The 18,685-nt window shown below is 32.6% G+C and overlaps 5 protein-coding genes across 5 annotated transcripts; 1 reads left to right on the top strand and 4 right to left on the bottom strand.

Moving 5' to 3' along the window:
* Nucleotides 1-6: 6 nt before the first annotated feature.
* On the bottom strand, nucleotides 7-1,248 carry RO3G_16008 (uncharacterized protein; the record flags this gene model as incomplete). Its single annotated transcript, XM_067670592.1, has 1 exon — nucleotides 7-1,248. The coding sequence occupies one exon, from the start codon at nucleotides 1,246-1,248 to the stop codon at nucleotides 7-9; it is 1,242 nt and encodes a 413-aa protein (XP_067526693.1).
* Nucleotides 1,249-1,999: 751 nt separating this feature from the next.
* RO3G_16007 (uncharacterized protein) lies at nucleotides 2,000-3,142 on the bottom strand (the record flags this gene model as incomplete). The annotated part of the gene is made up of 3 exons (XM_067670591.1): nucleotides 2,000-2,064; nucleotides 2,195-2,462; nucleotides 2,519-3,142. The coding sequence occupies 3 exons, from the start codon at nucleotides 3,140-3,142 to the stop codon at nucleotides 2,000-2,002; spliced, it is 957 nt and encodes a 318-aa protein (XP_067526692.1).
* A 1,216-nt stretch (nucleotides 3,143-4,358) lies between these two features.
* On the bottom strand, nucleotides 4,359-5,963 carry RO3G_16006 (uncharacterized protein; the record flags this gene model as incomplete). Its single annotated transcript, XM_067670590.1, has 3 exons — nucleotides 4,359-5,554; nucleotides 5,621-5,784; nucleotides 5,842-5,963. The coding sequence occupies 3 exons, from the start codon at nucleotides 5,961-5,963 to the stop codon at nucleotides 4,359-4,361; spliced, it is 1,482 nt and encodes a 493-aa protein (XP_067526691.1).
* Nucleotides 5,964-10,768: 4,805 nt separating this feature from the next.
* RO3G_16005 (uncharacterized protein) lies at nucleotides 10,769-11,550 on the top strand (the record flags this gene model as incomplete). Its single annotated transcript, XM_067670589.1, has 5 exons — nucleotides 10,769-10,809; nucleotides 10,870-11,011; nucleotides 11,066-11,196; nucleotides 11,249-11,343; nucleotides 11,537-11,550. 5 exons carry the CDS (start codon nucleotides 10,769-10,771, stop codon nucleotides 11,548-11,550), a joined length of 423 nt encoding a protein of 140 aa, XP_067526690.1.
* Nucleotides 11,551-14,101: 2,551 nt separating this feature from the next.
* RO3G_16004 (uncharacterized protein) lies at nucleotides 14,102-14,368 on the bottom strand (the record flags this gene model as incomplete). Its single annotated transcript, XM_067670588.1, has 2 exons — nucleotides 14,102-14,253; nucleotides 14,302-14,368. 2 exons carry the CDS (start codon nucleotides 14,366-14,368, stop codon nucleotides 14,102-14,104), a joined length of 219 nt encoding a protein of 72 aa, XP_067526689.1.
* Between the last annotated feature and the right edge of the window lie 4,317 nt (nucleotides 14,369-18,685).

Raw genomic sequence — 18,685 nt, 5'->3', positions numbered from 1 at the left:
TATGAATTACTGAATCTTATTTTGTGGATGATCAGAGGGATTGCCATGTGTATTTTCGTGTTGCTTGTGTGGAGCATTATCTGCTTGAGAAAATGAAGACGTAATTGAATAGCCAGCATCCATAGTGTGGAATTCCTCTCCTTCAGGATCATGGTGGTTTGAATGAATGGAGTTGTTAAAGGAGTTACCATCACTGTAGACATTTTCCACAACGTTCACACCCCTTTCAATGGATTCTGGCCGATCATTTTCTTGATGACCAAGATTATTCGTTATCCCTACATTTGCTGAAACCTCTTCTTTCTTTTTTGGTGTACTTTTCTTGAATAAAGAGTGTAATGCAGATAGATGTTTTTTCTTACGACCTCCTACAGTAGAGGCCGCTGCAATATGTGCACTGTCTCTGGCTTTTTCTGCTCGCTTGTCATAATCTACTTTTTCTATCTTCTTTTCATTGTTATCACCGTCTCTTTTATCTTTTTTATTCTTTGCTTCCATTTCAATTTTCCTCAAAACTTCTGCCAAATGTTGAGCAAGTCGTCCACCGCCTTCAGAACTACTATGAAACAGATCGTTCTGATGCCTTCCAAGTGGCGGCATTTTTCCTTCTTTGCTAGCTTGCTCGGGTTCTTTGACAGGTAGCCATAATTGAGGTAAAATACCTACGAGCAAAGGATTACCAAATTTTTTCAGGCCAGTATCGAGCAAACCAGGATTGAGCTGCATCGGAGGCTGCCGATAGTCAGTCAATCTATCAGGTACAGCCTCATAATCATCTTCATCAAGCACAACCTTTCGATGTCTAGGTCGAATTATCATCATTGACGACTCTGATGACTGTGTGAGATCTGTTGTCTCAGCTTTAAGTTGAACCGCCGATAGAGCAGCATTCCTTAATCGATTTCTAATAGCTTTCTTTCGTTGTTCAGTCTTCTCTGTTGTTGCACTACTTTTAGCGCTCGGAATGTTATTATCAGCAAGTGATTTTTGCTCGGATAAAGGAGATTCTTTCTGCTGCATGACTTCAGTGTCTCTATCACTCTCATCATCTTCATCGTTATTTTCTAAGGAATCAAGAGCACTTGGCAGCTTTTGTATGTTATCCTGAAGTAATTGCATGGGTAAATTACGTGCGTTTTGTAAAAAGGCACGATCTAATACATATTTGAAAATAAGAGTAAGCAAGATCAAGGGAAGGCATAGGATGCCCAATACATAGGATGATTTAACAATAAAGAGCCCTGTCATGGTTAATTGGAAAAGAACAAGTCCAAATATTACTCGAGGTATTGTCATAATCCATAGTCTACCTGCTGCTTCATAGGGCCTAAAGTAAACTATTTATGTAATAAATACATACAACGCTGATACAATTCTAGGTTTTTCTCTTACCATATAGAAACTGATACTTATAGACAAAAAAGGTAAAACAAAAATAAATGGTACCAAATAGTAGAATAAGGGGCGAGATACATGAGTATTCCAATACAACAACAAAGATAAGTAAAGGCACGGGATAACCAATACCATAATTAAACGACCAAGGTGTTCTATTTTCTGCGTGCTCTCTTGGTGTCTTGCAAAAAAATGTATGGTTAAATCCTCTAACGATTAATGAACCTAATAAAAGTAGATTCATCGGCATTCTATTTGTATGTTAGTGACTAAATATATGCATGCGTGTTATTATCATTATTATTTTTACAATAAGAAGCCTTGTAGGATGGTATAGTTGATAAAAAATGGTGAAATCTTGCAAAATTCATGTTAGGACACTAATCTTTTTCTATTGACTTTTGGACACTTACTGAAGGAAACGTGGCTGCCAGTTTTTCCGGTATAGAAGAAGGATCATTGGCAAAACTCAACATAACTGTTTCTATGCTTGTACCAGCCAAAGTAAATACAATCAACGTGAAAAAGACAAGGAAAAAGAAATATCTTAATTTAGTTAGCCTTCACTTCTTTTTTTTTTACCAAAAAGAAATACAAAGCAGACTTACTTGCTTAAAGTAGATTCAGCCACTGCACTACGAGAACGCAGACCTTGGTAATATCCCAAAGCTACAGTAAAAAAATATGTTAATCATTTACACCAAAAAAACTTTTTAAGTTGTACCATCAAATATTAAAGGTAGAATGGACGTAACAATATTAAGCACAACGGTAGGTACGAAGGATGTCATAAAGTTACTTGTGGCTGCATTTTGCTGAATGGCATCTGCTACTCTCGGTGCAATACGTTTAATCATATTGATACTCATAAGAGAAGATAAGACCACTACAGGCACAAACCAAAAAATAATCAGGACAACTGTAATGGCCCAGACAATGATTTCGCGTACGATTCTTTCACGTCCGCGGATAGAAACACTAGACCACAACACGTCTCTTGGTTCATAGGCCATGATTGTACGACATGCAAATGGTTCTGGATGGATAGCAATTTGAGAAGCGATTACCTAAAAGTTTATATGATGTTAAAGACGATGTACATTTTTCTTCACATTCATTTTACAGCACTACTCATATGATTAAACGTCACAAAGGCAACATTTGTCATTTCGTAATTTGGCGAGGCTCTTAAATCAGTCGTCATTTTGTCCAAATCATCAAATAACACAGTGTAATGTTCAATAGCATCTACTTTTCGACCAAATAAACCTAAAAAGCCTGTACGCACAGTAGGCCGTCTAGAACTCTTCTTTTGATCTAAAGGTTCTACCATACTTTTGATAAAGGTAGTATTCATTGCTTTTCTCCATGTATTTCTTTTTGTTAAACGTATGGCAAGAGGTGTTTTTGTATTTCCATTCTCATTGTCACTGCTGTCACTGCTTTCGTCTTTTTTATTTTCTGCTTGATCTAGTACTTTTTTATACATTTCTACATCATCCAAAATCCTCTCTGGATCGTATCCTGGTATACTGCAAGGATTTCCCCAATACTTAGCATATGCTTCCTCTAATTTCTTCAAAGCAGAAGCTCGTTGCTTAATTAATTGGTTTAGCTTGTGAACATTTCGTACAACATAACAACTCTCCACACTGCCGATGTTTAAATTATTGTAATACTCTGTTAAGGCTTGGTCTGTTCTCAGTTGTTCGGGAATCCCAGTGACAATGACTGATCGAGCAACCATTTGCTTTGATTGGTTGAGCAAGTATTTTGCATGAAGATAGATGTAGTTGTAATAACTTTGAGTGAGAAAGAAAAATGTGACAAAGGTAACAAAATAAGCAAATACCAAGTAAGCTATGAGCCTATTAGAACCGTCAGGTATTACAGTAACCGATACTTTATCCACGGCTGTTATATTTTGAACACTGCTACTGTTACTTGCAGAAGTCACACTGATCGGGAGTAGGATGACTATACCAAATAAAGAACAAATACCAAAAATCTTTATGCTCATCATTAAAAATTGAAGCATCTAGACAGATGAAATTTTCATTAAATCAAGTGATTTAAAACATATGTCACAATTATTACCAGCACAGCGTCTAATCCAACATTAAGTAGCAATTCCTCTGTACCAATCCTTAACAAGGGTATAATCCAGCCAAAATATGAATTTGGTAGTTCTGGTGGTTTATGTCTATACATAGAAAAATAATTAAATTTTCTCTATTTCTCTCAAGTAAAATCATATTTTACCTTTTCATATTTGCGCGAGGTGCAAATATAACAGGTAGTCTAATGATCTAATTAGTTTCCTTATTAACTATTGTAGATAGATACACAATGTACCTTGTTCTTAAGAAGCAAAATGCCAAAAAGAATATCATTCCTGCAGCGAAACAAATGACGAATTGTACTGATAAACTGCTTGTATTACGCGCGCCACTTACAATAAGATCACTGCCTCCGCTACCAAGTCCCCAATTTGAAGGAAATATAGGTGTATTAGATGTAGTTGATGCTGTAGTATAAATACTGGGAGTAGGTGTACTATTATTGCCGGATAAAAAACTAGTGGGCGATGATGTAATGTATGACCCATTAGTGAAAACTGTTGGAAAATTTGTAGCTGCAGAGTATGGGGATGCCGTTATTGATGGCACAAGAGAAGTGGGGTTTGATCCAAGTCCTGTGCTAGTCAGAGACATGTCCCAAGAGAAAGAAAAGAAAGACGTAATTGATTGTAAAAAATCAAAATCTGATTTTTAAAATCAAATTAATTCTCAGTTAACACAATTTAATTAAAAGCAACGACTTTATTGTTTTTTCTTGATGTATGAAAAAATGAAATTTAATATTAGAGAAAAAGGGTGAAAAAATGAAAAAATTATAGCAAAAAAAAAAAAGGTTTAATTATTTACAGCAGCTTTTTTTAGTAAGCTTCTTTTTCTCTATCTTTAATCCTTATTCTTCTTTTCTTTCTTTTCCTTCTTCTTCTCTTTCTTTTCTTTTTTGTCTTTCTTTTCCTTCTTCTCTTTCTTAGCCTTCTTTGCCTTACTTTCCTCTTCATCGGCTTCCTCGGTTTCTTCAATCTTTCTCTTCTTATTGCTGCTTTCTTCTGGCTGAACTTCAGTCATAGCAATATCAGCAGCGTCATTGTATGCTTGTGCTTTGTTTAACTTGAATTTGCTTTGATTTTGAACTGAGGTATCTTTGTTTGCTCTAGCAGTAAAACGACCTTCCAATAAATCAATACGAGCTTCAACCTTGGTACGACCATCAACACCAACCTCATTGGTTTCAGATTCACCCAAAGCATCTACTCTAAGAGCCAAAGCGGTCTTAGCAGCAAGGAGACGAGCAACCTTTGCCTTGTGCTTAGGTCCAGCTTGACCAACCAAAGAGGCATGATAGATTAAACCGTACTTGGGTGTATTATGTTTTGTCTTCAAGGCACGGAAAAGGGCCTTTTCGGCACCTAGAATTTGGATGGTAGAGGCAGGCTGCTTAGAAAGTTGCATAAGAGAACCAGCGTGAGAGATCAAACGTGCACCAACTAACTCACCAACAAGAGCAGTTAGATTGGGAGCAATGGCGTTCATACGGTTCTTCAAGTATTCGTATAATTGATTTCTGTATTCAGTAATGTTGATCACTTGGTCACAAAGACCAAAAATGTTTTGCAAATCTTCTTCAGAAATTTCGGTACCCATGGAAATTTCAGCGGCCTCCTTAACTTCAGTTTCAAGTTCTTCAGGAAGAATGCTTGACAAGTCAGCTTCTTGAGCATTAGTACGATAACCCATAGCCTTAACAACCTTGGCAAAAGCAAGGTTATCAACAATAATCTTGTTCATTTCGGGAAAGTGCCAGCCGTACCATTCTTTACAACGCATAGCATATGTATTGAGTTCTTTATCGAGATCATCCAACAAAGCAATAGCTTGCACAATCATAGTGTCAACCTTATCAGGACTAAACTTGAGCTTATAACGAGAAAGAGAGTGGGAAAGACCAAGAGACATGGCAGAAAGATCAGAGTGGGAAAGGCCAGTAACAAGAGACTCGAATTGTTCACGAATACCTCTGTAAAGCTCTTGAACAGTTGAATCAGACAATACTTTGATGCCTAGCTTCTTGCTAATAGAAGAACCTAGGTAAAAAAAAACAAGTTAGTTATCCTTCCGGCAAAAAACCGTGTATGTGCTGTGTATCATACCTAATTTAGGGTCGCTAATGATCAATTGTTCTTTGTTCATATCTTTGATTTCTGATTGCAAAAACTTCTTCAAGTTTTTGGGCATCTTTCCTTCAACAATACCGGTTACTGCAGACAAAGCATCGGTAGTGTTTTCAAATTTTTCAAAAGCCTTCAATTTGACACTGAATAAAAGAGAGGACGTCAGTCGAAAACACAAAAAACTTTTTTCTTTTTTTTACACATTGTTAGCAGTTTCTGCATCTTGAAATTCTTTGTAAATTTCTTCTGGCTTGTTTAACTTGCTATCCTTGACAAGTTTAAACAAAGCATAACCGGCAGAGGTTTCGTAAAGAACGAGCATTTTTTTAACGAAAGAGAAAAAGAGATTGAAAAATTGAGAAAGGAAAGTTTTTTTCCTGAGGGCGTTTAAAGAACACAGTCACAGACTCAGTCCAATAAAAAAATAAGCCTCCCTAGCGAAAAAGCGTCGCATGGAATTTAAACTCAAGCCACAAAAACACATCAAGTGCATGAACTCGGAGTCATTTAGTAATAAACACACTATAAGGAAACAATGCATGTTTGTACTAGTTGAAACATGTGATTATCTTGATACATTCCCAATATGCTACCATGCACCTTATAAAAGCAACGTAAAAGTTTCCACTATCAGTTCTACCTATAACTGATTATATTGTGCTTTATATACATATAAAGGAAATGACGGATAGAAATTAACTGCTCAAATCGCAAGAACTGGAGCTTGTTGGTCAAAAGAAAAACAATAACTTTAAATTTATAACATGATTATCAATTATCCCTTTTTAAAAACTTGATAAGCTGATACAGCTGTTATTACTATAGTTGCCCTAAATTGATACAAGGTACATTTCTTTTTTAACTAAGGCTCTGAATCACAACACAAAGAAAAATTTATATTTGGAAAATGTTAGAGCAATAGTAAATTGTGTTCGATCCAAATGATACTCCTTTGTAGAAGCTTTTACTTTAATGGAAATAAGAATGCAGAAGTCATGCATTGATGACAAAATAAATTGTCAAGCAAAAAAAAAGTTAAGTTACTACATTTTTATATTTTCTTTCACTATCGTAGGCATATCAATCATTGAATCCATTATTCAAAAGCACAATGTTGTATAAAAATAACAATTGCAAGGTTGCTTATTTTAAAAAATTAGATGAATGTAATAAAGAGTTGTTATTTTGATTTTAATAAAGTCATCGATTTTTTTTCGAGCCTTGTCGTTTTTGACTCTTTACTATCGTTTTATAACACTCTTTTGCAATATATTAACTGAATAATTCTCATGCGGCTTCTGTTTAAAAGTAATTAATTACCTATAAGCTTGGATAAAGTACTGACTGAAACTTTCTGAGCAAGTAATCCTGAAGAAAATGGTCTGAATTATATGTCAGACTTTGAAAAAAAAAATTTCTATACAGGAACTATTGATCCAGGGTAATAGCTAGACTTTATCAGAACACATATACCATTTCTCTTGGTATTAAAGATGGTTATAGCAGCTGCTTAGAAAAGGTGACTTTACGCTTTTAAAGAAATAGAGGTTGATCTCACCAATATACTTTGATGTTAAATATTCAATCAACGTCATTAACTCAATTATCTCTGGTTATTGTTTATCACATTAAGTCTTACCAGATCAGTTTTATTGCAAAGGATTTCATTGTAGAGAACGACTTGGTGGTTCAGAACGCAGTGAATTTTTTCATCACTTTCATTGTTCTAATATTATTCTGACTAGAAGAAAAAAAAATGGTTCACGGCCTCAACTCATTTCTAATATTATTGAAAAACTCAAGCTCTTCCGTCTTCATTAAAAGCACGCCACTCACTGCGACGCGTGTCCTTTTTTTTTGTATTTTATTTTTCTATTTAATAAATCAAATATCCTACAAAAAAAAAAAAAAAAAGGTTGAATTCGTAAGTCAGATCTACGCCCAATTTTATAGTACATTATTTCTTGCACTCTGTTAGTCGAAGCTGTTTTTGATCAAATTTTCCATGTTAATATTATTGTCACGCCATCAAATTTATCTATCAACAGCCTGGACTTCTTCAAGACGGTCCTCCTGCTCTTTTGTTGTTTAAATTGACATTTGAGCCAGTTCACTAACATAATTTCGCTGGTTTAATTTTAAAACGATTCCTGTGTCGTATTTACCTATTAAATACTTATTATTCGTATGAGATTATTCAAATATTATATGAGAAACAATAAGCGCTGAATACATAATATTATTTAGTATATATTCTTTAAAACTTCTATCCAACGTTTACCGTATAAAAATTTTTATATTGTTTTTTTTTTTGTATAAGTGTAAACTTTATTAAAATTGAATTTTAATTATTCTAGATCTGGTAAAACCAAGTGCCGATTTTGTTGTAATAAAGCTAGAGCAGCAGACAGAGACCAAGGGGTGTCATCAAAGACGCATCTCCAGTGTTGTTTCCATACAGCTAAGAAAATGAAACCGAGTTGGCACATCGTTGTAGTATCTATCTGAAGGTTGTCTGCAGTGTCCTGAAACGTCACTAGGGCAGTCCATATATCCTCTGAAGTTTTGAAGCAAGAAGTTAAATTCATTTCAGCCAGAGCAGCAGACCAAAACACCCACTTTGTGGGACATCCAACTACAAAATGAAACGTATCTTCCACTTCCGTGCAAAATCGGCAGAGGGGCGAGGGAAAGCTGGTCGGATTCCAGCGAAAAAGCTTTGAGGCTACACCAATAGAATTGTGTAGAAGTCGCCACCAAGGCGTGATTGCGGCTTGAGGGAGTGGTAGTGCCCAAAAGGTCTTCCAAACAGAAGACAAAATAATTTCAGCTGGAAGGCGTAACGATGGAAAAAAAAATTTTTTTATATTGTTCGTCAAGCCCAATAATCTAATTGACTTTGAATTCACTTCGATTTCTGATAATTCCATTTCTATATAAAGGCGTAGTGTGATTAAATGGTTGTCTCTCCCGTCTTGAAATCTAATAAAGAGGTTATATAGAGACTCATTTCCTAGGTTTTCAAGTGCTATTTCCTTTTATTTCTCAGCTTTATTATCTTCAAATATCTCAGTGCTGTCCCCAATACTGTCTGTGATATTGGGGTAGCTTGTAGTCAATTAAAATTGAAAATAAAGTGAAAATGGGAAATTTGATAATTGATGAACCTCTTGAACCTCTTTATTGAGTAAATACAAGAGAGAGGTCACATTAAATACAAACTACGTCTTATTTTATAAAATTAAAAAATGTCTCTATATTGAAAGTAGGCTTGGTACAAAAATGAATCCTTTATTCGCATGCCATTACACGTTAATAATAAAAATAATAGGAAATGAGAAGTATTTAAATCACGTGAAATTTATGCAGAAAATGGTTGTACAAACGATACCATTGTCTTCTCTACTATAATGTGATTTTCATAAAAAAACAATTAAAGATTCTCTTCTTTTTTTTGGAATTTAGTTTCAGGCTATTAGTTATAAAAAAATTATAAAAACAAAATATGATGTTATATTTATTTATTCGTTAGCTTAATGCGGCTATTTTCGTTTATTTACCGTTTCAAAGTAGATTGTGTCGTTCCTAACAAAATTGCAGTTGGCTCCACTCCGACGTCGGATGTGGTGGCTACCCGCCCATGGTACAAAAGATGGTTCTAGCCATGATCTCACCCTGGCCACCAAGCCTTCAAAAAATCAAACTAGGCTTAGAAAAATATACAAGATCAAAAAGATCAAAATATTTTATTTTATTATTATTAACTGAGAATAAAGTGATGCTGGAAAGCCTATAGCCACATCCTCTGTCTTCGTTTCGCCAACATTGCCATTTGTCTTCATTATTATGCATCCGCTGCTCTGCATCAGTTTGAGCAAGCTTAACTATAGAATACAAACTGGTTACTATAGTAAGTTTCTTAACTCAATGCATGCAACACAATACGTTAAAGTTGTTTATAATTCTGGGTTTAATGGATTGGATTCAATTGGTCCTTTTTTTTTCAAAAAAAACACAGGACCTCAGCTGCTTTTCCAAACCCTTATCTTGTTGACCCTTTAATTATGGCTCAAAAGGGTAAACCGGTTTAATTGTTATCTATTTTTAAGTTTATATTTTGAAACTGAGTTTATAATGCGTTTTTGACATTTTTTTAATATTCATTGTACGATATTTTTCAAAATTAGCCTAAAAATATTTTACTATAGTTAACTCTTACTTTCAGCTATGACACAAAAAGAAAACAGCATAATTTATTTTCGGGGTTTTTTTTTCTATGATCAACTTAAAAGTTTTTATTTTGTTAAAAACAAAATATGATCAACAAATTGGCGTGATTTTAGTATTCTATAATTGATCATGATGAAATTGATAATAGGTTGTACAAATATGCTCATTATTTAACACAATAAACATAAATTCTCATTTAAAAATATTTATTTTTGTTTTAGTATAGGCTAACCAATCACAAAATACAAGAGTGTGCAGCAAATTTATAAATTTTATCTTTGATTATGTTTGTCTATTTTTACTCACAGTCAATATATAACACAAAAGAAAATAAAAAAAAAACTAAACACCACACGGTTTCATGGAGGACTGTTTAAGCAACCGGCTTATCAAAACCAGCTTACAATCCGCTTTTAATAATTAATGCCAACTTTTTGAAACAAAAATAACTAATTCTCTGATTTTGACATACACCATTTCTTTTCAAAGATAGGTCAATATTTTGAGCTTTTTTTGCTCGCTAAGGGCTTTACAGTATATCTTTCCTAAAAAATATTGAACAACAGTCGCTGGTAATGAAAGCTGCATATCTGTTTATGTTACACTTGTGGTAACTGATCCATCTTTGACCAACCAAAAATCTACAGACAAATCTTATATAACTGCTTTTTTTTCAATCCAATCTTCTTTTTTCTTTATTATTTTTTATCATGTCTTATATCGCTTGTTATCTTTTCAGCTTTTTTTAATCGTGCTCTTGCTTTTGCCGATTACTTTGCGGTTTTTGTTTTCTCTGTTGAAAACAAAAGGTAAAATATAAACTCAGTACCATAAAATTTACTGATAAAACTGTTTTTTATTGCAGGAAGTGAAGGCGTCTCCCGTCATCAGACGCGCATGAAGGCATGTGGCCTCAAAACTTTGGCCAAAAGTTTAACGTAAGTCATAAAAAAATAGAAAAATCCTGGCTTTATTGTCTAACTTATGCTTTTTATCAGGTTCGTTCTCCTGGTCTTTGGCTGCGTTGTCCTGTTGCTTTTGGGAACACAAGTTACCAATCTGGAGGAAAATCCTATGGCTCAAGCCAGAAGAGCGAGGTGCGTGGCGTTGGACCCCTACAAGACAATGGGGGTTAGTAGAGTAAGTAGAAAAATAGTAATCGTAAAATACAAAACTAAATACTTTGATTTATAGAATGCCACGGCCTCTGAAATTAAAAGGGTGTACAAGAAGCTGGCTCTTCTTTATCACCCTGATAAAGCAAAGGGTATGACGAAGGAGGAAGCAGAAGAATGCTTTGTTATTTTAACAAATGCATATGAGATGTAAGTAAAAACATTTGTTATAAATTACACACCCCTAACTTCTTTTCTTTAGCGTCAAGAGTAGAGCGCGCAGAAATCCAGCGCCTCCCTCTGACGATCTCAAGCTGTCATCTTCTGCTGTCCTCCGCACGGTTTTAATCGGTGTCGGTATAACGCTGGTCGTTATTGCCGCGCATACCCTTTTAAAAAAAATAAAAAAAATAAAAAATTATAAAATACATAAAAACTTTGGTGTTCATAAATTTACTAAATGTAATGCTGTACACATTATGCTTCTAATTGTTTTTTCATAAATAAATGATCCTGCAAATAATTGAAAATAAGGAACTAAATATGATAGTACAAATACAGTAGAATAAAATCTAACAAGCGTAATAGAAATATTTATAAAGTAGTGTTATTATTAGAGATATTGTGCTGTGTGAAAACAATTGTGGATGATTCCTTTATATTACGTTATCCTATAGGACCATCATCTTTTAGTCAAGCTCGTTTACAAATTATGATTTATATTATGTAAATTAGTATATCATTACAAGGCTGTTTATATTTATATACATTGATATTATGAAATACATTATATGGAAAGATAAGGCCTTGAAACAAGATGATAAGTGTTTCCGTTTTAGGTTAAAATGCATTTAAAAATATAAAAACTGCTTATACTTTTCATGAAACACTAACTATAAAACTGATAGCAACGACTGTATCAAAAGTGAAATATAACATGATAATACTTAGATACAAATATTTAATTGTTGTGTACTTCAACAAAGGAGCATCAGAAGATATGTTATAAACAAACCAAGTAATACATCTAAATAGCTTGCTCCTTCATCAGGATTTTAGCTCTGTTTAATAAACAAGTTTAATTTTACGATTTGTTGTTTTTTATTATTGCATACAATTGCTTTTAAAAAAGGAGTAATTTGTATTCAATTTGATGTGACTAGATCTCAGAGTAACACTGGTGTTTGCGACATTGGATTAAACATGCTGAGAGTAAAATGAATTGTAATTAAATCATTATTAATTACAAGATAATTTGCAAAGTTTTATTTTATACTGATTGACAACAAAAAATATATATATTGCAAGTAATACAAGGAAATGGATCATACTTCAGAAGAATGAGAAAATCCTATACAAAATATGCACTATTAAATAAAAGCATCAACTAAAGCTGCAAGTGGCAACTTTGTTTTCTTGGATACTAGCATGTGGGTTTTAGCTTTATATTATGTCACTAAAGCAATTAAAAAAATAGATCGCTATAGTAATTGCTATTAACAGTACCAAATTGTAAAACGTTTTAAAAATTGGATAATAAAGATAATACTGGAATTTTACTTTTTGATTGAGAAAATATTGGACCTTGTAAAAGCCAAATATGTTGAAGTCGTTAGCCATTCATAGAATGTTGTTGATTCAAACAGAAGTTAATTTTTCAATTAAACAAAATATATATTTACTCCAATATAAACGATGATTTTTCTTACAGAACAAGGATTAGCAAGGAGTGACTGATAATCTACATTAATCAAGCAATTGTAAAGTCTACTTGATTCAAACCCCTTTAATTTTTTAATATAGTAATGCCTTACAAAAGTTTCTTGATAAAACACAGGGCATACAATAATCTTTGTACAATGCTCCCCTCTAGTTTGGTTTATTAAAAATAAACAAAAGATAAAGAAGGAAAAAATAAAGATGAGATACAAATAAAGTCGCAATAATTGGTATGTTTTGTTATATTAACATATATTTAAGTAATGGTTATGGTTCAGTTTTTGAAATCTTTGACTAGGTTGCTCATATAGGTTTAATTTTTGGATTTGTTTAACTTTTAGCTAGAGTTGTATCAGAACAGGATATTTATAAATTCTGATTTTATGGTAATAATTTACCATCAGAACATGTATCATTAGATCATACGATAAAAAAAGAAAATCCGTTTAAAAGGAAACAGAATATAATGGGTATAGTTTAAATTACTTGAGATAGATAGGTTATACAATCACACCAAATAAATTCTCGCACAAAATATTGAAATAAAGCTTTAAAAAATATGGCGTGTAAGTTCAAGACCAATTAATACCTGTGAATCTAAGCTTAGGTTTTCAAGTTTAGAGAAAAGAAAGATTCACATGTTTATTTTTAAAATATATCCATAAAATAATTTTCAGTATTCTGTTGCGCCGCCTTTAGCTTTGACAACTGCTTCACATCACCTATTCATGCTTCAAAATAACCGTTCAGCAAGCTCATCATCTAATTTTTCCCATTCTTCTTGCAGTGCCTCCTTCAGTTGCTCCAAATTTTTGTCGGGTAACCTTTCTCTCTCAATTTGCCTTTCAAGAGCATTCCATACATGCTCCGTGGGACTCAAATCAGGATTTTGAGCAGGCTAGTACTCAAAGCCCCTAATCCTTGGAAGATAAAATCCCTCTCCTGATGTACCGCGACATTTGTAAGCCAAGGATGGAATCTGTTGGCCAAAATAGGGATATATGTTTCTTGGTCTACAGAACTGTATTAATAATTTCTGAATATCCAAAATATCCTCCCAAAAAAAACATCCCCAAACCATAGCATCACTACCACCCCCATTTGACTGTGGATACCATATTTCTTTCGTCATATCTCCCCCCTTTCTTCCTGAATACTCTTTTACCGCGTTTACTGGCTTCCACACAAATGCGCGATTCATCAGGCCAAACAACGTTTCTCCGTTGGTCTTCAGTCTAATTGATGAGTTCCTTCGCCCATTATAGCCTACTTTTGCGGTATCTTGCAAACATTCCAGGCTTGTGAGCTGCTCTATAAGATTCGAAGTCAAGTCGACCGACATACTATCAAAGAGCTTCTATACAAACAAAAACATCTAGCTTTGCTAATTCCATATTTATTTCTTTAAAAGAGGCAAAAGATCTTCTCCAATTATTCTTTTCGAGAGCCTTTCAATTCTTTCATCTATTTTCAATAGTGACACTGTTTGTTTGTGAGACAAAGGGCTGCCATAGCTATCAACCTTGGCTTTTATATCTTGCAATCTCTCTAATCGTGTGATGTGTTCTAAGGAGATAAAAACACCTCATGCTTTACTTTCTTTTGTTTCATCTTCAGAAATAACTAAAGGTCGTGTGCATTCTAGGGAGATTTGAGCTGACATGTTTTTTAATGAATTGATGGATGAGAAAAAGAGGAACATTATTTTGTTGTAAACATAAAATTATCCTCAATAAGTTTCTTTGTCCGAAAATTAATTTGGAGTCATTGTATTGTTGTTCCTCCCCCCCCCTTTTTTTAATAAAAATTGTAAACCAAAAGAAAAAAAACTCACTCAAGCTTTAATTTATCCATACAACTTTTTCTGTAAAAGTGGTTATTACTATCGTTTCTTATAAAATGAATAAAGGAGAGAACTTTCACAGCCATGTATAACATAGTATGCAAGAAGATTTGATTGACATATGATTTTAACAAGAGAAAAAAAGGGATTAAAAATATTCATGGGAAAAGTTCAAAAGTATTAAACTATCTTTATGAAAGCCAATTTCTATGAAAAGTAATCATTTGATTGCTTTGTTATTTCTTGAAAGGAGCTTATCCCTTTAATGACTGCGTAAATAAATTTTTTTATACGTTACCTAAAAAGATAATGAAATACAAGGTTTATGCTGTGTTACTTTCGTCATTTTCTTGCATGAGTTATTTAAATAAATGATGATTTGAAAAGAAATAAGGCCTTTAGTAAAGTAAATTAAATGTGCTTTGAATGTTGCTTTTCATTCTTTATTGCTTTCATCGCTATAACCAAAATAAAATTGTGAATAGGGCTGCCTTTTTTGAATTCGCCGTTTGTGTGAAATACGGTATGTGAAGGGATGCTATTAGGAATTGATAAAGTAAATAGAAAGTCAAGAAAGTCATCTTATAAAATATGGATACTAAACTTATTGTAAACAATGAGTCATTTTTTTCCTTATCATTTTTTTTAAAAAAATATAAATACACAGCCCTTTCATCTTACAAAAGTATTATTCTTATCGTTCTCATCATCATCTACTGTGTAAATATATAAACTTATAAATCTATGTCATGATTACAATTCATCTAGTAGTTGTTGTCTAATAGTATTTCAAATAACCAAGATTCATCAAATCCTGTAATCATTTATTTTTGGCTAATTATATACTCTCTTGTTGGCTTTGGTATCAATCAACTTTATGCTTCTGCCTTGTTCATCTGCTTCAAGCTACTGTCATCTTGCCAATCTGCTCAAATGTCGCTGTCACTTCTGCTTGATTCAGTACTGATACGTATCTTTATTTTGTCTCGGCTTGTGGGAACGGATAGTTTGGTTCCGAAGAGCTCTTGTATATGTACTTAGTGTATAAATGCATGTTGCCTTAGTACGTTCTTGGACTGAGTAATCAGTCCTTAGCATGGGACGAGCACCTCACATTCCAGTTTGCTATATTGGATCGGTGCCAATACTGGAGGAGACAGAGGACTGCCTGTGTTCAGCGGTTCGATTACTTCTACTTGTTCGTTTTTAATCGGGCTTGTGGAGACGGATTGTTGGTTCCGAAAAGCTCTTGTGGGATTCGCTATTATATATGCTTGATGTCCTAGTACGTTCTTGGACTGAGTAATCAGTCCTTAGCATGGGACGAGCACCTCACATTCCAGTTTGCTATATTGGGTTGGTGCCAATACTGGAGGAGACAGAGGACTGCCTGTGTTCATCTATTCGAGTATTTCCCACTTGTTCTTTTTTCTTCTCTGGTTCAATATTGGATGGTACCAATTCTATTGAGATACCAAGAAGATGTGCTATATGCACAGACTTTTATCGTGCGCTATTGCAGTATTGTTCCAACCCAGTTGTTTCAAGTTGCCGATTTCTTTTCAAACGATGCTCTTTATCAGTCGATGTTCTTTATCAAACGATGCTTTCTATCAAACAATGCTCTTTACCAAACAATGCTTTCTATCAAACAATGCTTTCTATCAAATAATGCTTTCTATCAAATAATGCTGTCTATCAAACAATAATTTATGTAATATTTATTGGTCACTGAATTTTTGTACCTTGTCAAACTCTTGTCATCAATATTCTTTTAATTATCATTGAAATGTCATGCTGTATTCATAACATCACAACCCATTTTGAAATTAGTCTTTTACGAATTAATATATAAAGCTTTGTTGTTTTCTCTTTGTCTTTTTATCTACTCTAAATATTGTCTTCTTTAATCTTTGGTGATAATATGTTTATTGGCTACAAATATTCTTATAATACAGTATTCATATTTTAACCTTAATATATCTTCACTCAGAGTAATATTCTTTCTTTAATAAACAATTGGATTTATTGGATGAATCATAAAATCCTTTTTTTGTATTTTTACTGCTTTTTAGTAATAGGTTCTATAGCTAGTACTAAGAGTATAAGGATAATAAACCATGCTAATTCTTAAGTGTAAATATTGAATAATGCCGTGTATTTAAATGAATAGATGTACGTTGGTTCATGACATGAGAGGTGGAAATGCAATAAAGAATAAAGTTATCAATTCTAGTTAATGTTTGTAAAAACCAAAAATAAAAAAATTGTGTTCATCTTAGATTAGAACTGTATATTAGTCCTTTTTTTTTTTTTTTTTTTTTTTTCCTTATAAACTCGAGTTTATTAAAGCAGCCAATACAAGAGCTATTACAATAAACACAAATACTAATCGCATTCATAGTAGTTTCTTTTGGTATTTATATCATTTTTATTCAAATCTGAATGCACGATAAAAGAAATATGTAATGACACATTCGAAAACATCTATAAATATTTTTTAATTTTTGTATAAGTATCCTTAATGACTTTATTTAAAAATGTTAGTCGAAAGTCGAAAGTGAACCTTCTGTGTTGTCTAATTCTTCCTGTAGCTCTTGATCTAGTCTCAATTTGGATTACATATATATTGAATTCAAGATTTTGTTCTGTTTTTAGTATTTTGAATAGTATAAAACCCCGTGTTATGGTTCGGTTATAGGATTCGAAATATAAGTTTTTTTTAATAAAGCTTGAATAAGAATAGCTAAAAGCGTTTAATAATAGAATAAATAGGAATGTCGCTAGAGACCACCAGATCTTGTTAAGTGGATTAGACTTAATTGTAATAAGGCAACTTGATAAGAGTTTTGAAAATGTTTACAATGAAGATAATTTGCTTCAGGGAACTTGTCTTGCTTATATTTAAGGGTGATATACCAAAAGATTCAGAGACAAAGATACTTGATTTATTGGTTAATTTATATAAGAAAATATAACAAAGAGAAGTCAAGTGAAGTTTTTCAAAGAGAATAAAAAGCTAGGCTTTTTATAAGCAGAAAATATAAAATTACATTTTTACAAAAAGTAAAAATATTGATAAAGGTTAAAAATTTGTCAAACAGGTAAAATAATGACAATTTGTAAAGTGGTTTACAAAACATCAAAAATTAAAACTTGTAAGGTGTTGTAATAATTTTTTATTTCTCTGTTTGGGTGTATTGAGTTAAGGTTTAAATAAACAGGTTTGAGTGTAATTGATATAAGAGTTGTTTTTATATGAGTCAGATTTGGCTTGATTCGCTTGTTATAGTGACTACCAGATCTTATAAAGTAGATCAGACTATTTTGATTAAAGTAGAATAAAAAGGGGTTTTACAATGAAGTATAATACATTCAAGGGACTTCTTGTTCTTGATGTTAAATAAAATAAGAGATAGTTTGCCTCTTTAAAAGAATATTTATTTGATAAAAAGAAAAAGTAAAATAAGAAGTGAAGTAAGTAAGAAGTTAAGAAAGTATTTTTGTGATTATTATTTGAGGTTATTTATATGTTTTTGGATTTTATGATCTTGTTCTGTTTTTGGTATTTTGGGTGGTTGTTATAATGTTATTTTAAAGGTTGGCTTGTAGTAAGTGAGTTAAGTTGGGTAAAGTTTGCTTGTAAAGCTTGATTTAAGGTTGTGATTGCCTTGTAAGTTGTTGTTTTGTATGGAATTTAAGCAGATGCTTGATAAGTAGTGACCACCAGATCTTATGTGTAAGATCAATACGATGTTTCTTGATAAAAGTTAAAGTAGAGTAAAAAGTTTAGGTAAACAGGGACTTTCTTGTTAAAGTTTGTTAATTATTGAGTAGAAATATATGATTTATTTAAACTGACTAACATTTTTTTTACAAAAAGATGGGAAAAATATAAGAAAATTTTCCTTTTTTTTTTTTTTTTTTTTTTTTTTTTTTTTTTTTTTTTTTTTTTTTTTAGCTTTTCTTATTTTTTTTTTTTGACTTTTTTCATTTTTCAACTTTTTTCAATTTTTGACTTTTTTCATATTTTGACTTCTTTCATTTTTGCTTCGTGTGACCTCTTTATTCACTTTGTAACTTGTTAGTACTTGGGACTTGGCTTGTGTTAAAGTGATGTAGATTTGTTTAAATTGA

This window comes from Rhizopus delemar, genomic scaffold (assembly GCF_000149305.1).
Source record: "Rhizopus delemar RA 99-880 supercont3.18 genomic scaffold, whole genome shotgun sequence".
In the NCBI taxonomy this organism is placed as follows: domain Eukaryota; kingdom Fungi; phylum Mucoromycota; class Mucoromycetes; order Mucorales; family Rhizopodaceae; genus Rhizopus; species Rhizopus delemar.
Note: the sequence above shows the minus strand (reverse complement) of the source record. Positions and strands in the feature narration are given on the sequence as shown.